Source organism: Miniopterus schreibersii (genome assembly GCF_964146895.1).
Source record: "Miniopterus schreibersii genome assembly, chromosome: 4".
In the NCBI taxonomy this organism is placed as follows: Eukaryota; Metazoa; Chordata; class Mammalia; order Chiroptera; family Miniopteridae; genus Miniopterus; species Miniopterus schreibersii.
Window position 1 is genome coordinate 25,521,675 of NC_138105.1, and position 27,936 is coordinate 25,549,610.

A 27,936-nucleotide genomic window follows, 5' to 3' on the forward strand; every position below is an offset into this window, starting at 1 on the left:
CTCAGTCACTGAAAGAGCCTCTGGCAGTACTGGAGTTGCATGAGATAGGTTCTCAGTGAGTCACCAGGTAGTGACAAGTGGTGTTCACCAGATGGATACAGGTTCAAACTTGGTGCCATCACTGGTTCTGAGGCCATTCAGCAAATGTCCCCAGGTATGCCAAGTCTCCTTGCCACCCGCTGGGTGCTTACTTGCCTTTGTGGGGCAGGGTGTCAGGGAGTTGTCAGGGTGAGGCCAGCAGAGTTTATCAGGTTCTAACAGACCATGATTTAGCCATGTGAAGGGAAGACTCTGCTCTGGTTGGGCATGCATGGAAACAGTTTTTCCCATCCTAGATCTGCATGACTCAAATCTGTCCCAAAGTCTGCCAGGAGCTGGATCTCAGAAAGGCAGGGCCTCTGACAGTCAGGAGAGCAAGAGGTGCTACTCAGACTTGGAGTAAGGTGGGGGGTATGTCTTGGTTCCAGAGCTACACAACTCAGTCTTTCCGGATTCTGCCCATACCTCTGCAGGGTAAAGCCACTAAGAGTTGAGAGGCTGGGGCTGCTGGGAGCCTGGAGAGTGGGGTAGCTTATCCCCTATGAGAGGGAGGCACCTGTCAGGTCCAGGGAAAATTGGGGGAAATGCCGCCCCAACCCCACAAAACTCAGTCACTGACACCCCCTGAATCTGCCCAGACCTTTACACCTTGGTCTAGGCAGCTGACTCCTAAGCAGGTTATGAGCTCTGCAGGGTGGGGTGACAGGGAGTTCAGAGAGTTAGGCTATTGCATTTCCCCTGGTTCAGGCTCCGCCCAAGAAAGATGGTATCTGCTCTGCAGTAAAGTGATTCAGCACAGTGGATCCTGGCAGCTGTCCCCCCAGCTCTTCCCCCAGAAACACAAACCTCAGACTGTCCTTGCACAGAGTCCAGTTGTCCCTCCCGCCACTGGAGCCTATCTTTTTTTAAATAACTTTATTTAGGTATAATTGATATAAAGTAAACACGTATTTAAAGTATACAATCTGATAAGTTTGGCAAATATATATATACCCATAAAACCACCAGGGTGAGTGGCTATGAATGAGATTTTGTGTGCTGGCCCTTTAAGAGGGCACCTGTGTCTCTAGCCAACTTTTGTGTCTCCCTAGCACACAGAATCCCCTCTTATTTTCACAGCCAGATGTTATGTGAGTGCATCTTCCCAGCTCTGGTGCTCTTGGCTCGGAAGCCTGGTGTGGGGTTGAAACCCCACGCTCCTCAAAGGGAACCTTTGAGATACCCTCCAGAGTCTCAACCTCCACCCACAGGAGCAGGTCCAGCCCTTTTTGCATCACCTCCCTTTCTATCAGTCTTGATGTGGCTTCTTCTGTAAATCCTTGCTTATAAGACTTCTCTTCAGCTAGCCTTCAGTTGGTTGGTTATTCAGGTTGATTGCTTTATATTTTAATTGTAATTCCAAGTTGGTCCTGGGAGGAGGTGAGTGTAGCTCTCACCTACTCTTCTGCCATCTTGGACCTATCTTTTTTTAAATAATTTTATTTAGGTATAATTGATATAAAGTAAACACATATTTAAAGTATACAATCTGATAAGTTTGGCAAATATATATATACCCATAAAACCACCATGGTGTTAAAAATATGGAACATATCCATCACATCAAAAAATGTCATTATGCCCCTTTGTAAGCCAACCTTTTCTCTCATCCTTCCTAATTTCCTCCACAGAGATCACTGATTTTTTTATTTTGTTTTTTCACTGTAAATTAGTTTGCATTTTCTAGAATTTTACACATAAGGGGAAGCATACAGTACTTTTTTTTCTGGCTTCTCACACAGTAAAATTATTTTGAGGCTTATATTGTTATGTCTATCAATATTTTCCTTTTTATGACAGTGTTCTCTTGTATGAATACACCATTTGTTTAGCACTCAACTACTGATGGGCATTTGGGTTGTCTTTTGTTTTTGACTATTTTTGAGTAGTGTTGCTATGAACATTTGTGTATAAGTCTTCATATGGACATATACTTTCATTTCTCTAGAGTAAATACATATGAATGGAATGTCTGGATTATGTCTTAAGGTGGACAGTATACTGTCATTTAATTTGGATATATACCTAGGTATGGCTAGGTTATGTAATAAATGAATGTTTTAACCTTTAAGAAAGTGCCATACTCTTTTCCAAAGTTGTACCATTTCACATTCCCATCAGCAGTGTCTGAGAGTTCCAGTTGTTCCACATCAGATCCTTACCAACACTTGGTAAGGTCAGTCTTTTTAAGTTATATATACTAATTGGTATGTAGTAGTATCTGATGATGGTGGTTTAAATTTGCATTTCCCTAAAGACTAATAATGGTAATCATCTTTTCATATGTTTGTCACTTGTATATCTTTGAATCTTTGAAATATTTGTTGGAGGTGTGGGGGAGTTGTTTAATTTCTTATTTTTGCGTTTCAGAAGTTCCTTATGTATGCTATATACAGTCCTTTAACAGACGTGTGACCTGCAAATATTTTCTCCTTCTTTAGTTTGTGTTTTCCGTTTGTCAGTTATTTGAAGAGTTGAAATTTTGAAGTTCAGTTTACCAGGGTTTTTTTCTTTAATGGGCTGTGATTTTGTTGTTGTATGTAAGAAATCTTTTATTAACCCAAGTCACATAGAATTTTTTGCTATAATTTTTTCTGGAAGTTTTATAGTGTCAATATAAGAACATCTAAAATCAGTAGAAAAATTTTATGAGTTTTTTTTAGCCAGAGGACATACCTGGAAACAAGATCTCAACAGACTGAGAGAAATGCTTCCCAGAATGACAGTTTTCAGTTTCTTTTATACACTTGGAATTAAGGAGGGAATGAAGGAAGATTACATGAATTGGGTGAAAGCAAGGCAGGGAAATCTCAATGATTGTATTATAGGATAACTAGATTTTCTGCTCTCTTGAAGTGGGTATACTTCTGAGGGGTCTGAAAAAGAGGGATGTCAAAGGTGTGTTAACCTAATTGTAAAGAACAATGGATAGGGCTTGCTTGCTGCAAAGATAAACCTGTTGGAGGCAGCGAGAATATTTGGGGGGGGGGGAATGCATGGCACCAAGTGTTAAACCAGTGCCTGGGTTCAGCAGCCTGAGTACTTGAGTTCTGGCTAAAAAACAATTCAGAGCCAAGAAAGACTCAAACTGTAAGAGAACATTTATTTATAAAATCACAGAGGTAGAAGAAGTAATTCATGGAAGAAATGGGCTTAGGAAACAAGTTATAGAGGCAAAGGAAGGGCCCTTGGAGCTTAGAAGCCAGGAAAATCCCTGGGGGGAGGGGGAGAAGTAATGGAAAGGCCCAGGAGTGCTCATTGTTAGAAGAGTGCACCGGGTCCTCAGTCCTAAGGCTTTTAGGGGTGGAGATTTTAGGGGAGGTCCCAGGGGCAGATCTTAATAGAATATTCATCAACTTTCCAGGTGTGTCCTTTCAGGGTTTGGGTCTCGACTGATTGGTTGGCTCCAGGGCAGGAGGTCATTATTCAGTGCAGCTGGTCCTGAGGTATGGAGGTGTGTGTCTGGTTTTGCTGCTTTTCTGGACCTGGAGCTGAAATACAGCTGAGGCTTAGATGTTATCTCTAGGTAGGAAAGGTCAAGGGGTACAAACCGCATGACCAGTGATATGCAAGGGGAGGAAAGGTTACCCTGGCCAAGGACGTACCACCCTACAATTGTCCTTTGCTAGGCACCCAGGAATTTCCTCCCTGGTGACTTTCTGTATCTGTCCCAATGCCCTTGCTCTGCTCGTGTCTGTCTGCCTACCACAAACCTCTTTATAGGCCTGGGGATGACCACCCACCATGACCTGCCCAGTTAGGAATTTATGATCATATCACCCTGTGAGGTTACTTTAGATCAGGTTTATTACAGAGCACCTTTTTGGTCCACACTATTTAAGTCTGTTATTTATTTTGAGCTAGTTTTTTTCACATGGTATAATATATGGATATAATTTTGTCTTTTTATCTATGCATATTCAGTTCCAGCATCTGTTGAGCTAACTTTGCTGTCTCTGAATTACTTTCCCATCTTTCTTGACCTTTAATTGACCATGTATTTCCCAAATCTTTACCTATTTTCATTAATTTATTTTTCTATCTGGTGGCAGTACCACATTATCCTGATGACTAGTTTATAATGAATCAAAAAATAGGATAGTGTACGTCCTCCAACTTTGCCAGATTGTTTTGGTTATTATAGGCTCTGCAGTTCCATATAAATTTTGGAGTCAGTTTGTTAATTTTAAAAAAGCTCAGGATTTTTATTGGGAATGCACTGAATCTGTATACCAATTTGGGGAATACTGATGTCTTTCTTAACAATTGACTCTTGAACCATGAAAAAGGGGTATCACTCTTTTTATTTAGGTCTTTAATTTTTCTCAGCAGTGTTTTGTAGTTTTCAGTGTTGAGGTATTGCATTTGTTTATCTTATATCCACTAAATTAATGTGTTAGTACCAGTTCTGTAGGATTTTCTATGTCATCTGTGAATAGACACTTTTGCCTTTAAAAAAATCCTTCTCTGAATGCTCTCACCCCCTACCCCCACCTCTTGTTTTCCCGCATTATTGAACTGGGAAGAACCTACAGTACAATGTTGAAGAGACCTAGTGAGAGCAGACATCCTTTACTTGTCCTCAGTCGAAAGGGGGAGTTGGGATGGGGAAGTTGGAAGCATTCCTTTTTTCACCAAGTATAATCATAGCTCTAAATTTTTAGTAAATGCCCTTTATCTAGTTGCTTTATTGGAGTATAATTTACATACCATAAAATTCACCCATCTTAAGTTTGGTAAATGTATATACATCGGTGCAGTACAGTTTTAGAAGACTTTCATTCCCTGAAAAAGTTCCTTCATGCCATTTTGCAGTTAATCTGCTCTGCTCTCTGTGTACTTTCAGATATTTCAGATATTTAAAAGTAGTCTCTTGTTTTTGGCTTCTGTCATTTTAGCATAATGTTTCTGAGGTGTATCCATTTTTTAGCACATGTAGCATGCCCATTTTAAAAACTGCTAAATTGTTTTTCATTCTGTGATGATAGATTTTGTCTAGCTATTTATGAAAATTGTGAAAAATTTGAACTTTTTTATTGTTTTAGTTTAGGGGCTTTTACGAATAATGGTGGTCAGGATTCACATACAAATTTTTATGTGAGGCATGTGTTTTCATTTTTTTATTTTCTTGTAGATACCCAGGAGTATAATTTTATTCTGTCTGATAAGTATATATTTAACTTCGAGGAAAGGGCCACAACATACACTTTCCACATCCTCTCCATCACTTAGGAATTTATAGTGACTGGTGCTGTTGAGGACCTTTTCATGTGCTTATTAGGCATCCCTATACGTTCTTTGTTGAAATGTCTATTCAAAACTTTTTTCCATTTTTAATTGTATTGTTTGTCTTCTTAAGTTGTAAGAATTTATGTTTTGGATACTTTTTTTAATAAGATATATGATTTGTATATATTTTCTTTTGGTCTATGGCTTTTCCTTTTCTTTATAGTGTCTTTTGAAACATTTTAAACAAACATTTTAAATTTTGATAAAATTCTATTTATTTATTTATTTATTTATTTATTTATTTATTTATTTTAACGTTTCTTTATCTTAACTGTTGAGACCATTACCGATGTCCCCCTTTTAACCCCACTGATTCCCTCCACCCCACATCCATCCCACCCCCAGGCCCTCCCCACACCAATGTCCATGTCCATGGGCCATGCCCATAAACATACAAGTTCCCTGATTAATCTCTCCTCACCCACACCCCGGTCCCCACCTTCCCTCTGAGATCCCTCAGTTTGTTCCAAGCTTCTGTGTCTCTGGATCCACTTTGTTCATCAGTTTATTTTGTTTATTATATTCCAATTTCAATTTATTACTTTCTGTTTGATTGTTTTTGAGGATTGGGGTTTGGTGTTTGTTAAAGTCTAAGAAATCTTTGTTTGACCTAAACTCACAGTTTTTTTCCTCTCTTTTTTTTCTAGAAGTTTTTCAGATTTTGCTGTTACATTTTGGCCTATGTCTACTGTTACCTAATTTTTGTTTGTTTTGGGCATTTTTTTTTGCATAAGGATATCCAATTGACCCAGTGCCATTTGATGAAAACGCATTGGATTGCCTTAGTACCTTTGTTGCAAATCAATTGACTACGTTCGTGGTATTTGTTTATTCTAAACTATTTATTCTATTTCATTTAACTGTTTTTCTATCTAAGTACCAGTACTGCTGTCTTGATTATTGTGAGTTTGTTGTAAGTTTTCAAATTGTAAGTTGTACAACTTTGTTCAGCTTTAGAACAGTTTTGATTATTTTAGGTCCTTTGTATTTTTATATAAATTTAAGGATCTGCTTGTCAATTTATACAATAAACCCTATTGGGATTTTCATAGTAAATGACTTACTGTTTATTTCAAAATAGGCCTTATTTTTTGGGAGCAATTTTAGGGTTACAGCAAAATGGAGTGGTAGGTATAAGGTTTTTCCATATGTGCAATGCGTCTACTCATGCATAGCTTCCACCATTATCAGCTTTCCTTACCAGAATGGTAATATGTTGTTGTTTTTATCTTCACCCGAGGATATTTTCCATTGCATTTCAGAGAGAGTGGGGGGCGAGGGGATTGATTGATTGAGAAACATGGATATGAGAGAGGCACATGGATTGGTTGCCTCCAGCACACGCCCCAACTGGGGCCAGGGATAGAGCCTGCAACCGAGGTCATGCCCTTGGCTGGAATCAAACCTGACACCCTTCAGTCCGCAGGCCTACGCTCTAACCACTGAACAAACCAGCCAGGGCCAGAGTGGTACATTAGTTACTGTTGATGAACCTACACTGCCACATCATTACCTAAAGTCCTTAGTTTATATTAGGGTTCATTCTTGGTGGTGTACATCCTATGGGTTTGGACAAATATATAATGATGTATCCACTATTGTAGTAACATACAGAGTAATTTTATGGTCCTAAAATTCCTCTGACTTCCACCTATTTATTTCTGCCTTCCCCCAACCTCTGGCAACCACTATCTTTTTATTATCTTAATAGTTTTGCATTTTCTAGAATGTCATATAGTTGAAATCATACAGTATATAGCCTTTTCAGATTGGGTTCTTTCACTTAGAAATATGTATTTAAATGTCCTTCATGTCTTTTCATGAATTAACAGTTCATTTCTTTTAGCACTGAATAATAATGTTATCTGAGTATATCACAGTTTATCCATTTATATACTGAAGGATATCTTGATCGCTTCCAAGTTTTGGCAGTTATTTATTTATTTATCATTAAATTTATTGGGGTGACAGTGGTTAACATGAATATATAGGTTTCGGGTTTAGGTTTCTATGTTACAAGATCTGTGTATTGCTCTGTGTGCCCACCATCCAAAATCATATCTTTTGTCACCATGTGTTAAGACCTTCCATCCCCCCACCCCATTCCCCCTGGCAACCACCACACTGCTGTTTGTGTGCACAAGTTTCAGTTTTATATCCCACAATGAGTGAAATCATGTGGTTCTTAGCTTTTTTTATTTATCGTAATATTCTCAAGGTCCATCCATATTGTTGAAAATGGTAATGTTTCATCCTTTCTTATGGCTGAGTAGTATTCCATAGTGTACATCTACCACATCATCTTTTTTTTCCTTTAGTTGCATCAAGGTTTTTATTGACATTCTGACAAACTGAAATTTGATTAGGTTGTTCAATACATTTATATTTAATTCATTAATTATATTAATACTAGTTAATGCTGGCAGCTATTTTGATATATAGCCTCTCTGCTCCATTATCAGGTGCATTACATTTTCCAGCTTTTTAATTTTTATTTTCTTTTTAATTTTATTTTTGTTTAAAATATTACAGATGTCCCTTTTTCTCACCAATGACCCGTTCCACCCCATCCCATCCCTCTCCCCAGTCCCTCTCCCCATCATTGTCCGTGTCCTTGGGTTGTGCATTATGCATATAAATTCTTTGGTTACTCTCTTCCCCTCTACCCACCCGCCCTCCTCCATCCCTCTGACATTCATCAGTCTCGTCTATGCTTCCATGTCATTGAATCTATTCTGTTCAGTTTATTAAGTTCTTTAGATTCCACGGATAAGCGAGATCATGTGATGTTTGTCTTTCGCTGCCTGGCTTATTTCACTTAGCATAATTTTCTCCAGGTCCATACATACTAGGTTGTTCTTCTTTACAGCTGCGTAGTATTCCATGGTGTAAATGTCCCACAGCTTTTTTATCCACTCATCTACTGATGGGCACTTGGGCTGTTTTCAGATCTTAGCTATTGTAAACTGTGCTGCTATGAACATCGGGGTACACGTATTCTTTCTGATTAATGTTTCAGGATTCTTAGGATACATTCCTAGGAGTGGAATCACTGGGTCAAAAGGCAGCTCCATTTTTAATTTTTTGAGGAACCTCCATACTGTTTTCCATAGTGGCTGCACCAGTCTGCACTCCCACCAGCAGTGTACTAGGGATCCCCTTTCTCCACACCCTCGCCAGCACCTGTTGTTTGTTGATTTGTTGATGGTAGCCATTCTGACAGGTGTGAAGTGATACCTCATTGTGGCTTTAATTTGCATCTCTCTCATGATTAGCTACGTTGAGCATTTTCTCATGTGTCTCTTGGCCATCTGTATGTCCTCTTTGTAGAAGTGTCTATTCAAGTCCTTTGCCCATTTCTTAATTGGGTTGTTTGTCTTCCTCTTGCTGAGTAGTGTGAGTTCTTTGTACGCTTTGGAAATTAGCCCCTTATCAGATTCATCCTTGGCAAATATGTTTTCCCAGACCGTGGGGTTCCTTTGTATTTTGAGGCTGTTTTCTTTTGCTGTGCAGAAGCTTTTTAGTTTGATGTAGTCCCGTATGTTTATTTTTTCTTTTATTTCTCTTGCCCTAGGAGATGTATCAGTAAAAAGTCCACTATGTGGGATGTTTGTGACTTTACTGCCTATGTTTTCTTCCAGGATCTTTATGGTTTCGTGACTTACATTTAAGTCTTTTATCCATTTTGAGTTAATTTTTGTGTATGGTGAAAGTTGGTGGTCTAGTTTCATTTTTTTGCATGTATCCAATTTTCCCAGCACCACTTATTGAAGAGACTGTCTTTACTCCATTGGATACTCTTGCCTCCTTTGTCAAATATTAACTGACCATAATGGCGTGGGTCTATTTCTAGGGTCTCTGTTCTGTTCCATTGATCTATATGTCTGTTGTTGTACCAATACCAGGCCGTTTTGATTACAGTGGCTTTGTAATACAGTTTGAAGTCTGGTAATGTGATCCCTCTATTTTTTCTCAAGATGGCTGCAGCTATTCGGGGTCTTTTTTGGTTCCATATAAATTTTTGAAATGTTTGTTCTAGGTCTGTGAAATACGCTGTTGGTATTTTCATAGGAATTGCATTGAATTTATAAATTGCTTTGAGTAGTATGGACATTTTAATGATATTAATTCTTCCAATCCATGGGCATGGTATATTCTTCCACTTGTTTAAATCTTCCTCTATTTATTTTTTTGGTGTCATGTAGTTTTCCGAGTACAGGTCTTTTATATCATTGATTAAGTTTATTCCTAGTTATCTTATTTTTTTAGTTGCAATGGTAAATGATATTGCTTTTTTAGTTTCTCTCTCTGAAAGTTCATTGTTTGTGTATAGGAATGTCATTGATTTCCGGATGTTGATTTTGTATCCAGCTACCTTGCAAATTCGTTTATCAAATCTAGTAGTACTTTGATGCTGTCTTTAGGGTTTTCTATGTACGATATCATGTCATCTGCAAATAATGACATTTTTACTTCCTCCTTTCCAATTTGGATACCTTTTATGTTTTCTTCCTGTCTGATGGCTGTGGCGACGACTTCCAGTACTATGTTGAGTAAGAGTGGTGAAAGTGGACATCCCTGTCTTGTTCCTGTTGTTAATGGAAATGGTTTTAGTTTTTGCCCATTGAGTATGATGGTGGCTGTAGGTCTGTCATATGTGTCCTTTATTATGTTGAGGTATGATCCCTCTGTTCCCACTTTGCTGAGAGTTTTTATCAGAAATGGTGGCTGGATTTTGTCGAATGCTTTTTCTGTGTCTGTTGATATGATCATATGATTTTGTCCTTCATTTTGTTTATGTGATGTATCACATTTATTGATTTGTGGATTTTGTACCAGCCTTGCATCCCCGGAATAAATCCCACTTGGTCATGATGTATGATCTTTTTAATGTATTGCTGGATCTGGTTTGCTAGTATTTTAGTGAGGATTTTAGCATCTATGTTCATCAGGGATATTGGCCTGTAATTTTCTTTCTTTGTAGCATCTTTATCTGGTTTGGGGATTAGGATGATGCTGGCCTCATAAAAAGAGTTTGGGAGTTTTCCCTCCTCTTGAATTTTCTGGAATAGTTTGAATAGAATAGGTTTTCATTCTTCTTTGAATGTTTGGTAAAACTCGCCTGTAAATCCATCTGGTCCAGGACTTTTGTTTGCTGGGAGTTTTTTGATTACTGCTTCAATTTCATTAGTTGTTATCGGCCTATTCAGGTGTTCTGCCTCTTCTTGATTCAGCTTTTGGAAGATTGTATGCTTCTAGGAATTTGTCCAATTTCCCCCATGTTGTCCAATTTGTTATTATATAGTTGCTCATAATATTTTCTTACAATCCTTTGTATTTCTGTTGGGTCAGTTATATCGCCTCTTTCATTTCTGATTTTACTTATTTGGGTCCTCTCTCTTTGTTTCTTAGTGAGTCTGGCTAAAGGTGCATCAGTCTTATTTACCTTTTCCAAGAACCAGCTCTTGGTTTCACTGATTTTTTGTATTGTTTTTTTTAGTCTCTATGTCATTAATTTCTGCTTTAACCTTTATTATTTCCTTTCTTCTACTTCCTCAGGGCTTTCCTTGCTGTTCTCTTTCTAGTTCTTTTAGTTGTTGTGTTAGATGGTTCATTAGATCTTTTTCTTGTTTCTTGAGATAGGCCTGTCACGCTATGAATTTTCCTCTCAGGACTGTTTTCGCCGTGTCCCATAGGTTTTGGGTTGTTGTCTGTTCATTTTCGTTACTTTCCATGAAGTTTTTGATTTCTTCCTTGATCTCATTGGTAACCCATTCATTGTTTAATAACATGCTATTTAGCCTCCATGTGTTTGAATATTTTTGAGTTTTTTTATAGCGGTTGATTTCTAGTTTCATGGCATTGTGATCCAAGAAGATGCTGGATATGATTTCAATCTTCTTGAATTTGTAGAGACTTGCCTTGTGCCCTAACATGTGGTCTGTTTTTGAGGATATTCCATGTGCACTTGAGAAGAATGTCTATGTTGCTGCTTTGGGGTGAAATGTTCTGTAAATGTCAATTAAATCCATTAGGTCTAGTGATTCATTTAAGGTGTGCGTTTCCCTGTTGATTTTTTGTCTTGATGATCTGTCTAATGCTGACAGTGGGGTGTTAAAGTCCCCCACTGTGATTGTGTTGCTGTCAATCTCCCCTTTACAGTCCCCCAAGAAATTTTTTATGTATTTAGGTGGTCCTATATTGGGTGCATAAATATTTATAAGGGTTGTTTCCTCCTGTTGGATTGATCCCTTTAGTAATATTTAGTGACCATCTTTGTCTCTCGTTATGGTCTTTATTTTGAAGTCTGTTTTGTGAGAAATAAGAATCGCTACTCCAGCTTTCTTTTCCTTTCCATTTGCATGGAATATTTTACTCCATCCCTTCACTTTTAGCCTGTGTGAGTCTTTTGCTCTCAAGTGGGTCTCTTGTAGACAGAATATATTTGGGTCCTGTTTTCTTATCCATTCAGCTACCCTTTGTCTTTTGATTGGACCATTTATTCCGTTTACATTTAAGGTTACTGTTGATATCATATTACTTAATGCCGTTTTCCCCCTTTATGCTGATGGACCTTTCTCTCACTATTCTTCTTTTCTTAAAGCAGTCCTTTTAGCATTTCTTGCAATGCTGGTTTAGTGGTACTGAACTCCTTTAGCCTTTTATTGTCTGGGAAGCTCTTTATTTCACCTTCAATTTTAAATGATAGCCTTGCTGGATAAAGCAATCTTGGTTGCATGTTCTTGCTTTTCATTACTTGGAGAACTTCATGCCACTCCCTTCTGGCCTGAAGAGTCTCTGTTGAGAAATCAGCTGTCAGCCTTATGGGGGTTCCCTTGTAGGTCACTGCTTGTCTCTCGCAGACCTTAATATTTTCTCTTTGTCCTTGCCATTTGCCATTTTAATTATGATGTATCTTGGAGTGGGTCTGTTTGGGTCCCTCTTGTTTGGAACCCTCTGTGCTTCCTGAAGTTGTGTGGCTTTCTCCTTCACCAGACTAGGGAAGTTTTCTATCATTATTTCATCCACCAAGTTCTCTATCCCTTGCTCTCTTTCCTCCCCCTCTTTCCTCCCCCTCTGGCACTCCTATAATGCGAATGTTTTTCACTTCATGTTGTCCCAAAGCTCCCTTAGACTGTCCTCATGCTTTTTAAGCGTTTTTTCTTTTTACTGCAATTATTGTGTGATTTTTTTCTACCTTGTCTTCTAAATCACTTATTCTATCCTCTGCTTCATTGAGCCTGCTTTTAATTCCTTCCAGTGCATCCTTGATATCAGATACAGCAGTCTTTATCTCTGTCTGAGTTTTGTTTATGGTATCTCTTATTTCATGTTTTCACTAAGGTCCTTGATCTTATCATCTAGTATCTTCTTAAGTTCCTTGAAAATCTTCATCATCCATGCACGAACTTAGTTTCTCATAACTTGCTTAACTCCATCTCATCAAAGTCTTTTTGTGGCGATTTTTCCTTTAATTTGGGGGTTGTTTCTTTGTCTCCCCATTTTGGTAGGTCTTAGTGTTTGTATCTATAAATTAGATATATTCGCTGTCTCCCAGTCTTGTGGGATGGGATTTTGTCTTGTGAGTCCAGTGGAGCCCAGAGGTGTGTTTTCCTTATACTTCTGAGCTCTTTGCTCTAGGCGTGCCCCTCTTGTGGGTGTCCCTTTTTTGGTTTCTTTATGTTCTCCTGTTGTGGTTGGGTCTAGATTGTCATTGATCAGTCCTTGGGAGGACCCTCCTCTCAGGTTGGCTAACTGTGTCTCAGCCCCAACCTCGTCGTGTAAGCTGTTGTACGGGTGTTGGCAAGGCAGGACAATACACAGCTAAACTTCCAGGAAACAAGAGGTATCTTACAAAATATCTTGAGAGTCACAATGAAAACAACCCAAGTGAAAATAGAACTGGGAGAGTGAAGGGAGAACACACACACACACACAAACACACACACACACACACAAATGCTTAAAAAAAAAACAGAGAAAGAAAGAAAAGTAACGCTTAGAGAGAGAGAGAGATGTATATTGTTGTTAATACTGGTGAAAATTTTACCACATCATCTTTATCCAGCTTATATCACAGGACACTTTGGAGGTTTCCATGTCTTGAGCACTGTGAATAATGCTGCAGTAAACATAGGGGTACATATATCTTTGTGAATACATGTTTTCGAGTTTTTCGGATATATACCCAGGAAAGGGATTGCTGGATTGTATGTCAGCTCTGTTCTTAATGTTTTGACAGTCGCCATACTCCTTTCCATAGTGGTTGAACCAGTGTGCATTCCCACCAGCAGTGAATGAGGGTTCCCTTTTCTGCACAACCTCTCGTAACAGTTGTTATTGCTTGTCTTGTTGATAATAGCCACTCTAACAGGTATGATATGGTATCTCATTGTAGTTTTGATTTGTATTTCCCTAATTGCTAGTGAGGTTGAACATCTTTTCGTATGTCTATTGGCTCTTCGTATGTCTTTGGAGAGGTGTCTGTTCGGGTCCTTTGCCCACTTTTTGATTGGGTTGTTTGTTTGGTTTTGAGTTGTATGAGTTCTTTATATATTTTGGGAATTAAACCTTGGTTGGAGCTCCTGTTTACAAATATCATCTCCCATCTGATTGACTGCCTCTTTGTTTTGTTGTCAGTTTCTTTTGCTGTGCAGAAGGTTTTTAGTTTGATATAGTCCCATTCATTTATTTTTGCCTTTACTTCCCTTGCCTTTGGGGTCAAGTTCATAAAATGTTCTCTATGACCAAGGTCCCTAGGTTTGGTACCTATGTTTTCTTCTATGTAACTTATTGTTTCATGTCTCACATTTAGGTCTTTGATCCATTTTGAGTTTATTTTTGTACATGGGGACAAACTATTATCCAGTTTCTTTCTTTTGCATGTGGCTTTCCAGTTTTCCCAGCACCGTTTATTAAAGAGACTGTCTTTACTCCAGTATGTGTTTCTGGCTCCTCTGCCAAAAATTAACTGCCTATATATGTGGTTTTATATCTGGGCTCTCTATTCTGTTCTTCTGATCTTTGTGACTGTTTCTGTGCTAATACCATGCTGTTTTTATTATCGTACTTCTGTAGTATAGTTTGAAGTCAGGTAGCATGATATCTCCAGCTTCGTTTTTTTTTCTTAGGATTGCTTTGGCTATTAAGTTCTTTTTTGGTTCCATACATATCTAGTGGTTTCTCATTCTATTTCTTTAAAAAATGACATTGATATTTTGATGGGGATTGCATTAAATCTGTATATTGCTATGGGTAATATGGGCATTTTAACTATGTTGATTCTTCCAATCCATGAACATGGGATATTTTTCCATTTTGTTGTGTCTTTTTCAATCTCTTCTAAAAATGTTTTGTAATTTTTAGTATATAGGCCTTTCACATTCTTTGTTAAGTTTATTCCTAGGTATTTTATTCTTTTGGTTGCAATTACAAAAGGAATTGTTTTTTCATTTCTTTTTCTTAAGTTTTGTTGTTAGTATACAATAAGGCAATGGATTTTTGTACCCAAGTTTTGGCAGTTATGAATAAAGTTGTTATAAAAGTCCCCATGCAGGTTTTGTATGAATGTTAAGCTTTCAACTCTTTGGGTAAATACCAAGAAACATGATTACTGGATCATATGGTAAGAGTATTTTTAGCTTTGTTAGATATTGCCAAACTGTCATCCAAAGTGGCTGTACCATTTTGTGTTACTACCAGCAGTGAATGAGAGTTCCTGTTGTTCCACATCCTCACCAGCATTTGGTATTGTTAGTGTTTCGGATTTGGGCTATTCTAATAGGGTATAGTGGTATCTCGTTGTTTTAATTTGCATTTCCCTGATGTGGAATGTCTTTTTATGTGATTACTTACCATCTGTATATCTTCTTTGATGAGGTGTCTGTTAAGGTCTTTGGTTCCTTTTTAAATTATGTTTGTTTTCTTATTGTTGAGTTATAAGAGTTCTGTGTATATTTTGCATAACAGTCCTTTATCAGGTATACCTTTTGCAAATACTTTCTTCTAGTCTATGGTTTGTCTTCACATTCTCTTGACTTTGCCTTTTTTATAACAAGTTTTTAATTTTAATGAAGTTCAACTTATCAGTTATTACTTTTATGTATTACGCCTTTGGTGTCATAGCTAAAAATCATCTCCATGCCCACAGTAACCCAAGTTTTCTTCTTTTACCTACTGTGAGTTTTATAGTTTTGCATTTTACATTTAGATCTTTGATCCATTTTGAATTCATTTTTGTGAAGGGTGTAATGTATGTATCTAGATTCTTTCTTTTCTTTTTTTGCATGTGGATGTACAGTTGTTCCAACACCATTTGTTGAAAAGACTAACTTTGCTCCATTGTGTTGCCTTTCCTCCTTTGTGAAAGATCGGTTGACTGTATTTGGGGGTCTATTTCTGGGTTCTCTGTTCTGTTCCATTGATCTATTTGTCTGTTCTTTCACTAATACCACACTGCCTTGATTACTATAGCTTTATAGTAAGTTTGAAGTTGGATAGCATCAATCCTCTGACTTCGTTGTTCTTTGTCAGTGTTGTGCTAGCTATCCTGGGCCTTTTCTTTTTCTGTAGAAACTTTAGAATAAGTTTTTTAGTGTCCACAAAATAACTTTCTGGATTTTGATTGCGATTGCATTGAGTCTATAAATCATTGGGGAGAACTGACATTTTACAACATTGAGTCTTCCTATCCATGAACATGGATTATCTTCATTTATTTAGTTCTGCTGTGATATTTTTCATCAGTTTTGTAATTTTCCTCATATAGATCTTGTACATATTTGGTTAGATTTTTACCATAGTATTTATTTTTTTTTTGGATGCTAATAAAATGGCATTGTATTTTTTATTTCACATTCCACTTCTTCATTAATGGTCTACATGATGGTAAAGCAATTGTCAGTTTTTCTCAGATTTTCTATATAGGTAATCATGTCATCTGCAAACAAGGACAGTTTTATGTCTTCCTTCTCAACATGAATATCTTTTATTCTCTTATTTTATTGTATTAGCTAGGACTTTAAGGATGATTTTGAAAAGCAGTGATTGAAAGGGGACATCATTTCTTAGTTCCTGATCTTAGTAGTAAAGCATTGAGTTTCTCACCATTAAGTATATTAGCTGTTGTTTTTTCTACATAGTCTTTATCAAGTTCAGGAAGTTTCCCTCTATTCCTTATTTACTACGTTTTTATGAATGGATATTCTATTTTCTTAAATACTTTTTCTGCATTATTGATATTATTATGCATTTTTTCTTTTTAGTTTTTTGATGTGATGGATTACATTAAATGATTTTTTACTGCTGAACCAGCCTCACATACCTGGGGAAAACCCAGTTGGTCATGTTGTATAATTCTTTTTATACATCCCTGCCATATCCGAATCTGGTTCTTAAGCTTGCTCTGTTTTCCACCTGTCTATTTTGCCTTTTAGTATGCCTTGTAATTTTTTTCTTGATAGCCAGACATCAGGTTCTGGGCCAAAGGAATTGCTGTAAGGTGTAGGGAGAGAGAAAGCATTTTGTAGTCCTGTGATTAGGTATTAGGTATTAGTCTTTTAGTGAGCCTTTGCCTCTGAACTTTACAAGTGTGTCTCAGGTTTGTTTTTTTCCTCCTTTTAGGTGGGACAGGATAATAGCTAGGGTGGGTTGGAGTTAGGTACTTTGCTTCTGCTATGGAAGGCTAGAGCCAACTTGAGTTGGGTATTATTTCCCTTTCTGTAGGTCTCTGATAGAATAATTTCTCCTAAGGGCAGACCTTGCTGTGGGATTTTTCAAAATAGTTCCTTTTCCCCTCCCATTGCCAGGAGCACAAGGGGTTTTTCTCTCTTATTTACTGTGGGAACCTGGTAGAAATCCATAATGTAAAACTGAAAGAGGTTTGGAGGCCCCTTCAGTGACCTGCATCTCACTGGAGTTTTAACACTCAGTTGCCTACTTTGAACTTCCAGCAGTTCATTATGATTCTGCAGTTCAGTTTGATTTTCCCTATCCTGGCACTAGTTCACTTGGAGATTGCTGCTCTAAGTTGTGATTCTCTGTATTCATCTGTCATTTTCTCCAGTTTGTGGACAGTATTTTTGTTCTTGTTACCCCACTTCTCTTACAGATCTATGAAAGGTCATTGATTTTTCAATTTGTTCAGCATTTTATTTGCTATTAGCACAGAGTGCAATTTCCAATATTCTTATGTGCCAGACTGGAAACTGAATGTCCAGAAATATTTAGAATCTATGGATTAATTTGAAGAGACTTGCAGTCTTAACAGCATTACATCTTCCAATCTATGAACATGAATTGTTGCTATATATATTTACATCTTCTTTAATTTCTCTCAGTAATATTTTGCATTTTTCAGTGTATACATCTTACACTTTTGTAAAATTATTCCCAAATATTTTTAATACCGTTCTGAATGGCATTGTTTTCTTTTTATTTTATTTTATTTTATTGCTAGTATAGAGAAATACATTTGGTTTTTATATATTGATCTTATATCCTGCGACCTTGATATACTCTTAAGTTCTAATAGTTTAGTTTGTAGATCCTTAGAGTTTTCTATATACAGAATCGGTTGTCTTTGGTAAAGACTGCTTTATGTCTTCCTTTCCATATGTATGCCTCTAATGTCTTTTCTTGCTTTATTACACTGGCTGGAATCTGCAGTTCAATGTTGGTTTGAAGTAGTGACAGTGGATAGCCTTGTCTTATTCATGATGCAATGTTCTCTCTAGATTAACCATTAATGTAACAAAAAATCACATTTAAAAATCACCAAAGGAGTTAAAATATTCATTTAACAGAAAGGATGGAAATAAAGGAGGAATAGAGGAACACAAAAGATGAGGCATTTACAGAATAAATAGGAAAATGGCAGACATAATGCAACCACATCAATAATTTTATTGCAAGTGCATAGTCTAGACAGTCCAGTCAAAAGGTAGAGATGATCAGATTCTATGACAATCCAAGATTTAATTATGTGCTACCTACAGGAAATCCTTTATCTTTAAGCAGAAAGACATTGAAAGTAAAAGGATGGAAGAGAATATACTAGGCAAATTGTATTCATAAAAAAACTAGAGTTGGTCATATCAACATCAGTCAAAACAGACTGTAAAACAGGAATATTACTAGAGACTGAGATCAAAATTTCACAGTGTCAAGAGGATCATAATTTTAGGAGCACATGACAGTTTTATTGTATATGCATTTAATAATAGAGCCACCAAATATGGAAAAGTAAAAACTGACAGAATTGAAAGAAGCAGTAGAAATTCAGCTAGAGATTTCAAACTCTACTCTGAATAATTGATAGAACCACTAGCCTGAAAAATTAGTAAAGGGTAAAGCTTGGAAAGTACTATCAACCACTTTGATTTGATACATAATTTTTTCAGACTTATATACAGATCATTCTCTATTCTAGAGCATATTCTAGGCCAAAAAACAAGTCTCAATAAATTTAAAATTTTAATACATGCCCTAGATGACAATTAGGAAGCTTCCTTCTGTGTATCTAGTAGGTTCAAAAGATTTTATCATGAACAAGTTTAAATTTTGTCAGATTTTTTTCTGTGTTTACTGGAAAGATCATGTGGTTTTTGTACATTCTTTTACTAGCAGAGTATATTGTATTAATTGATTTATGATGTTAAACTTCCTTGCATTTCTAGAATAACCACAACTTGTTCACAGTGTCCAATACTTTAATACATTACAGGATTTGGTTTGCTGTTATTTTGTTAATGATTTCTACATGCTCACCAGAGATAATTTCTGTCATCTTTGCATTCTGGCTTTTAGTTGGTTTGTTCTCATATATTCATAGTACTCACTCAGAGACTCAAGGGAACCTTACTGAATGTCACCAAAGTACATATGTGTGTTCACACGTGCACTCTCGTGCACATTTTCATTCTCTCTGTCTCACTCTCTCTCCTGCTCCCTCCTTTTCTGTTGTCTGCCCTGTAAATTTTAATGATCTTTTCCCCATCGCCCACACCCCAAAGCTATCTCTGTCTCTTCAGTTCATTGAGACTGCCAGGCTCTGTTAGGCTTCTCTTTTGCATTGTAGTCTAGATACTGCCTGTGTGAGTGGGAAAATGGAATATTGTAGGGGTCATCTTAGTGTGTGTGTTTTTTCTGTTAGGGTGCACAGCCCTGTCCTACATGTTATCCAGTGTCTTGAAATTGTTGTTTTATATATTTTGTTTTCTCAGGTGAGAGAATAAACCTAGTACCTGTTATTCCATCTTGTATGAAAGCACACTTTTACAAATTTGTTTTTGTTTTATGTATTAGATGATGTTAAAGTTTGGGCAAAAACAAAACATACAGTTCTACTGCTTAAGGAAAATGAGAATTTTTGTTCTAAAATCATTTGGATTTTGATTGGAATTTTGTTATAAACTAATATTTGTATATAACCCTATACTTTGTGGAGAACTGACATGCTGTCACTTTTTTCATTCAGTCCCTATTTCCAGTCCATCAATAAAATTGTATAGTTTTTTATAAATGACTTTTATATTTCTTAAGTTTATTTTTTGGTATTTTATATTTTGTTTGCATTATTAATGGAGTTTTTTTATATTTGGTTATTTTTGGAATAAATTATATATAATGTATAACTGGCCACGATACTTAATTTTTATATAATATTTTAGATTGCTTTTGTAATTTTATAAGTGCACTCTGTATCATATGTTCACCTTTTGTATATTACAATTATTGAGTTTTTGTTGTTGTTCCTTACCTTTCAAAAAATTTATTTATTTTTTTAATGAAAACATTAATCTGTTCCTTTATAAATGCTTTCTTTTTTGATTTGCTTAGAAATTTTTCTCCCACATGAAGGATATAAAAATACATTTAAAAAACAAACAAACCCAGTTTTAGTTTTTTCCAGAGCTAGCTAGTGGCTTCAACACTATTTTTAAATGAATCATCTCTGTTTCTTACTACATTTTTTTATATACTCAAATGTGAATATTTCTAAAGTTGTTGATAGCTGTTGTTTAATACCACTCCCAAAATACTATAATAATTTACTTTTATAAAATATTCCATAATTGTGGCTCTAGTCTATATTAGGTGTGTTTTTATTTTTATTCAGCACATATTGATAGATGTTCAGAATTTGAGATTAGAGTTCTTTTATAACCAGTTTCAGAGGCTAGATAAAAGCAGAAATTTTAAAAGAATTTTCACACAGAATTGTATTTAGATCAGTTATATGTTTTGTTTTTTAAGAAAATCTTATTAATAAAAGTGATAGGACCAGAATTTCTTGGTTAACATATAGGGTTGTGGGATTTTTTGTTTGTTTTTTGGTTGTTTGTTTTTTTCCTATATTAATATATTTTATTTGTAACCTTTGCTAAAGAAATTATTTTTCTGTTTTTATAGTTTTGGTAAGCAGTTTGGAGGAAAAAGAGGATGTGATTGTCTTGTATTAGAGCCTTCAGAAATGATTGTGGTAAGAACTTTAAAGAATGCTGAATTGTTTTTTGATGTGCTTCAGTTTCAACTTTAAATGTAGTAGACTTTTAAATACTCAAGGAGGTTCCATTATTATGACTTCTTAAATATTTTATTAAGTAGCGTCAGAACTATCTACCAAGTTTGATACATTTTTATTTTCTTAAATTTTTTTTATCATTGAGAGAATTTGGAACATGCTACAATTATATATAACATGTTCCAAATTTGGTAACTTCTTTTACCACTTCTACCAGAAAATTTAAATAAAGGCTTTGAAAAGTGACCCTGAAATTTCAAGTGTTTTCTATTTCCTCTTCAGTGTAATTAACAATCTTTCGAACATTTATATTCTGTGCCCTCGACTTGCAGGAGGGAGAAGAAAAAAAAAGAAAGACAATTCAAGTAAGAAATGGTTTAGATCTTAACATTTTTACTTTAAGAGTGTACTTAAGGAATAATTCTTTACTTTTTCCTAAGAAAGCTAGGTAGTTGATGTAACTTGAGAAAAATCTGACCTTTTTTTTTTTTTTTTAAGCTTTGGAAGAATTTAGAACACAGCTAGCTCCCTTTTACCTTGTTCTGAGATGACCTTACTAGAAAATAGCTTATACTGAATGGACTCATTGTCCTGCTAGCATCTCATGAAGAGGACCTTGTCATCTGATTTGATTTAAACTATTGAGAAGTGAAGTTGAATTCTTAATGAAACATTTTAATGCCAGGGCACTAAAAAAAACTAAACCAATTGTCCACTTTATGGTTCTATAGTCAGATTGACATCTTAAAATAGTTTGTTTTCTGTTTCCCAAACTGCATCATCTACATTATCATGAATTTAGTGTCCTATATTTTATAAAAACAACTGGATTTTAAGCTCCTAAAAGGCAAAGATTATGTCTTACTGTGCATAGTGCTGCCTGCATAGTAAGTATTCAATGAATTGTGCTTGAATTCAAGTTTGTTCAAGGCTTGGACTATGTGTTGTTTTGTTTATTTTCTTTAAACGTTGGTATAGATGACATATTTATTTATAGCCTCAGAACTGCCTTTTTAAAATAAATATATTGAGGAACATGGCAAGAAAACTACCTCAGGCATACTGGTTTTCTCATTTATTTGTCAGTTGATGTATTTGGTATTTCTCATACTTTATGGGAAAGGAGTAGTGCTTTTACTGCAATGTTTTCATTGTTTTATTGTGGTAAAATACACAACATAAAATTTACCATCTTAACCATTTTTAAGAGCATAGTTCAGTGTATTTAATTATTAGTTTTCTTTTGAAATTTAAGGGAAAACATACTTTCCCCACCCCAAACTTGGAGTTAGCCTTTTCTCTAAGGAGATCTGCTTGGTTTTAATGGAGGATAGTACTGTTTAGAAACTGAGGTCTGGCTGCCAGTTTTCATTGCTATAGGCTTCTTAAGGAAGAGAGCTAGAAAATATGTCTTAGTGTATGTCTGCACTACTTAAATATATACACATGTCTATATTTTTTATATCTATATATCTATGTTTAAAACCCAGAGTTTATTTTGGTTTTCCTTTTTGCTTATTTGTTTCGCCTTTCTCTAACCATGAGAAACTTGTTTTTCATTATCATTGGTATCTTTACTTATGTATAAGGTAGTTTAAGTATTGCTTGCCCAGCCCTGGCCAGTGCATGGCTCAGTGGTTAGAGCGTTGCCCAGTGCACCAGAGGATCTCAGGCTTCATTCTAGGTCAAGGGCACATACCTTGGTTGCAGGTTCGATCCCTGGCCCTGGTTGGGGTGCATGCAGTAACCAATTGATGTCTCTCTCTCACATTAATGTTTCTCTCACTCTCTCCCCTCTCACTCCCTTCCGTTCTCTCAATGGAAAAAATATCCTCTGATAAGGATTTAAAAAAAAAAAAGGAATTGCTTACCCATTTAGAAAGCAGTATTAGCTTAAGTATTAACATACACATGTACATGTTTTAAATGTACACTTTGTTGAGATTTTAAAAATACATACCCCTGGAGAAACAATATGACACCGTAGGTAACAGCTGTACCTGCTGCCTCCCACAACCACATCAAAATTACAACTAAAATGCAGAACCACCATCACTCTGAGCCTCCTGAAATCTCGCTGAACAGAAGCCCTACAGCCAGGGAACTGAGGAAGCACCGAGACCAGTAGGAGGGGCAGAGACGCAGGCGGATCAGGGCTGAATCGCAGACACCGCCACGGGCTCACACCCGGTGCCTCGGGGGTAAACCTGGGAGGGACATCTTGGCAGTGGAGGTTTCCCGGAGGAGTGAGGGTCCCAGCCCCACATCAGGCCCCCAGCCCAGGGCTCCACGGCAGGGAAGAGAAGTCCCCACAACTTCGGGCTGTGAAAATCAGCAGGGACTGTGGCTGAGGGTCCCAGAGGGTGAGGGAATCCCAGGCAGCTCCTCTTAAAGGGCCCGCGCGTGAACTCAGACGCGCTCCTTCTGAGCCTCAGTACCGGGCAGCAGCTGGAAAGGAACATGGGACGTTTGAGGAGGAACTAACTTGCCTGAAGTCGGGGCAAGAGCTGGAGGGGCAGCTTTCTCCCAGATAGAAGAGCTGGCAGAGGCCATTGCTCCTTTGGCGAGTCCTCTCTGTACAAGCTTGTAGGCAGGCAGCATATTTGAATCGCCAGCACCTGACTCACACCTTTGGCCCTGCCCCGTGATTCCCGGAGGCCCCGCCCCTCCCCACCTGCAAGCTCATCCAAGCCTTTTCCAGTGTCTCTTCTATGCAAGTGGCCTCTCGAGCCTCATGCTTAGGACTTTCCTAAAATCTCTCAAACAAGCAGTAGTGTGCCCCATACAGCTTGATAAGTGGCCCCAGGCCTGGCACTAGTGGCAGCCTGCATCATTTCATAGCTTCTCCTCTCTTGGACAATGCCAAGCCCAGCACAAGTGGCAGCCAACTACGGTTTGCTGTGTAGCTCACGCTAGGTGGTCCTGGACAAGGCACTGGCCGAGGCTGACTCTGCACCTCCTCCTGGGCGGCCCCAGGGACAGTGCACCCAGTGGTCAGACTCAACCACACTGGATTACAACCCTACTATATCCACAAGTGACACACTCAAGGGGTGCACTTGGTGAACACCAAAGCCCCACTGAAGTAAATCCTGCTCCATAGGGGTGTCTCCAGCACAGCAGCTCTTTGGCTGTAGTTACAGCTGGTCCTCACAGCTGATTGGCCTGGGGGTCAATTCCTCCCAGGGACATCAACAGCGACCAAGGCTCAACTGCAACAGGACAGTGCACACAGCCCACATAAAGGAGCACCTAGAAGACCCAGCTCAGGTGACTGGGGAGGCTGAGCCACAGGACCCTACAGGACACCTACTACACAAAGCCACTCTACATATTCCAGGAGACATAGCAGTTCTACCTAATACATAGAAACAAACACCTGGAAGCAGCCAAAATGCGGAGGCAAAGAAACATGTCACAAAGGAAAGAACAGAAGAAATCTCTAGAAGAGGAACTAAATGAAATAGATCCAAGCAAGCTAACAGATACAGAGTTCAGAATTTTGTTTGTAAGAATGTTTAAGCAGACTATTAGGGAAGTAACTGAGAAAATCGATAACATAATAAAGTACCAATTTGAAATGAAGGCTACACGAACTGAAATGAAGAATAATTTACAGGGAATCAAAAGTAGAGTAGAGGGTGCTGGGAATCAAATCAGCAATTTGGAACATGAGGAAACAAAAAACACCCAACCAGAAGAGCAAAAAGAAAAAAGAATCCAGAAATATGAAGATAGTATAAGGAGCCTCTGGGACAACTTCAAGAGACCCAACATTTGTATTATTGGGGTGCCAGAAGGGGAAGAAAGAGATCAAGAAATTGAAACCTATTTGAAAAATTAATTACAGAAAACTTCCCCTACCTGGAGAAAGAAATAGACCTACAACTCCAGGAAGCACAGAGGGTCCCAAAGAAGAGGAAGCCAAAGAGGCCCACAGCAAGACATCATAATTAAAATGCCAAAGGTTAAATACAAAGAGAGAATCTTAAAAGCAGCAAGAGAAAAGCAGTTAGTTACCTACAAGGGAGCACCCATACGACTGTCAGCTGACTTCTCAACAGAAACCTTGCAGGCCAGAAGGGAGTGGCAAGAAATATTCAAAATGATGAAAAACGTGGAACTACAACCAAGATTGCTCTACCCAGCAAAGCTATCATTTAGACTTGAAGCTCAGATAAAGAGCTTCACTGATAAGAAAAAGCTAAAGGAGTTCATCACCACCAGACCAGCACTACCGGAAAAGTTGCAGGATCTTCTTAAAGAAGAAGCTAATGAACAAAAGAATCTGACAAACTAAATAGATCCGGAGACATTGACACATGCAACAGATGATCATATTTCAGAGGAAGGAGGGAAGGGGGTGGAGGGTAGAGGGTGGGAAGAGATTAACCAAAGAAGTTATATGCATATATGCATAACCCATGGACACAGTTAATAATGGGGTGAAGGCCTGGGGAGGGGGTGGGAGTGTAGTGGAGGGGGTCAATTGGGGGAGGAAATGGGATACTCTCAACAATAAATATTTTAAAAAACCCTTATAACCTCCCTCCCTATGAAAATACAAAGTATTTCCATCACCCACCCTATAATTCTGTTCCAAGAATCAGAAGGACCAGGCACAACGACAGAGGAGCAAGTTTGAAGGGACTTACATTGACCAAGTCTGGGACAATTTGATAATCCAAATTAAAAAATCGTAATTTATTGTACTCCCATGTATAATAAGAGAATTTATAAGTCCTACTGGAAGGGAGGGGAGGGAAGGAGGGAAGGAAGTGAGGAAGGGGAAGGAAGTTTTTTCTAATATTCCAATGCCAACTAATAAATATGGAAGAAAGATTAAGCTGGAAAATCGTTAGTGAATGCTAAACCTTATAGCTAATGTTTAATTAGAAACAGAACACTTACATAGTCTCAGAGTTATCTTCCCACAGACTATTTACAAAGGGGAAAATTACCAAATTTCTGATGGGGAAACATAAAGAATACCACTGTAACAAAAATCATTCATCAATATGGATACAAACTGATATCATACTACAACTGATAAGATTCAGTGAGAAGGACTAGATATCATCTCTGATATATTCCTGCCAGATGTGCATACTTGAATCTAATTATTAGGAAATATCCGAAAAACCAAATTGAAGACATTCTACAAATCCACTGGTCTATACTCTTAAAATATCCCAATGTGAAGAAACAGGAAGGAAGAGTTCCACATTAAAAAAGAAAAAAGAGACATAACTAAATACAATGCTTGATTTTATACTAAATATTAAAGGGAGTGCAGGGCACAGGTGTAAGATTTGTTGGTACAGTTGATCACATTTGAATATGGACTGAAGATTATTAGGTGATATTTCCTGATTTTGGTAACTGTATTGTGGCTTTGTAAGACAAAGTCTTTGTTCTCAGGAAATATACGTTAGCATATTTGGGTTCAAGAAGAACTCTCTATTAAATTTATACTCAGATGTTTCAGGGAAAAAAATATGAATGTATATACATAAAATTTTAAAAACCAAAAAATTATATCAAGTATATATATATACTTGTGTATATGTTTATGGTTGGTAGTTTTCAAATTCTGAAACCACATTTTATTGATAATCGGCATAGTTTAAAATCCTTCATGAGTTATAGGAGAAAATAATCCAAAATAATTTCAAGATTTTATTTGAGATTTCTGAAGGATTTAATTGTTGTTTCATCATATTGATGAATCTTGGTGTGTTTTTTTCCAGTTACTATTATCTTTCGAAATACAAACATGTATTGAACATTTTGAACCAGTACACATCTTTGGAATGTCTGTGTATTTTTTAGATAAAATTATTTAGAACTCATAAAAATGCTTGGTCCAAGTGTCTATATGTTTATAAGTACTTGTTTACTATTTTGATAAGTTCTGTCAAATGATTTATTATGTATATATTTGTACAAATTTGAGTAACTCCGTAGGTAATTGAGAATACCTATTATGAACACCTTCCTGATTATCTGAAATACTAGTCATCTTAATCTAACACATTATATGGAAACCTTTTAACATGCATGTTCTCATATGCTTAATGGGGGACTTGTTTTTCTTATTACTTACATCTCTTGTCCATTTTTCTACTTGGATTATTTCTTATTTGTTTGTGGGAGCTTTACATTAGTAAGTTAATGAGCCTTTTTATTTATAAGAGGCTGTAAATTTATCATTTGATAACTTTATCTAAAATGAATTTTTGTCATGTATTTATTTATTTTGATCTTTTTTTTTTTACGTTTTGGTTTGGAGTCATGCTTATTAGAAAGACCTTCCCCATCACAATATCATTGATCTTTTAACTGGCATTGCTCTACAGAAGTTTATTAGTTCATTTTTTTTAATTTAACTTTTAAATCTCACTTTTCTGGGGAGCCAGAGACAATGGTAACAACTTAACTACCTGTCTCTCAATATTTCCTTCAAAAACAACGCAGAACTCTACAAGAAAGGTAAAACTAATCTACACACAAACCATGCTCACAGCATAAATTGAAGACAGAGAATGCCCAAACTTGGAAATAATTTGTAAATATAAGAGAAACCACCGGTTCCCAGCATGTGATCTCTCACACTCCCATCTTTGCTCCTAACTCTCAGCAAGGCTTTGTGGTGAGCAAAGGCTGACCAAGCACATCTGCAGAAAACACAGAAGGTGGAAGCTAGCAAATGAATCTCAAGTTGACCTGCATTGCCAGAAAGATTGACTACCTCACTAAGTTTAAAATTAAATGTGTGTGCGCATGTGTGCCTGTGTGCCTGTGTAGGGAAGTTATTTTGAATTATGAGTAATTTGCAGAATTATTCTAAGTGGGTAGACTCAGGCTTAGGACGAGATAAAAAGAAGTTTCCTTTGGCATTGAAGTGCTGAAAAAGAAAAGTACATGGGGAAGTTTTAGGTTCCTACAAAATCAAGGTCTTAACAACCTCTCCCACTAGCAAAACAAAGTGAAAAAAGTATCCTAACATATCTGGACTTCAAAATATTTGACAAAGGAGGGTACCT

The 27,936-nt window shown here is 37.0% G+C and overlaps 1 protein-coding gene across 4 annotated transcripts in view; it reads left to right on the forward strand.

Moving 5' to 3' along the window:
* RAPGEF6 (Rap guanine nucleotide exchange factor 6) overlaps positions 1 to 27,936 on the forward strand; it is a 186,401-nt gene that overhangs the window by 36,580 nt on the left and 121,885 nt on the right. For all 4 annotated transcript variants that reach the window (XM_081136609.1, XM_081136612.1, XM_081136611.1 and 1 more), the window contains exon 5: positions 20,779 to 20,848. In XM_081136609.1, the coding sequence (XP_080992735.1) occupies positions 20,779 to 20,848 (70 nt within the window). The remainder of the gene's footprint in view (positions 1 to 20,778; positions 20,849 to 27,936) is intronic.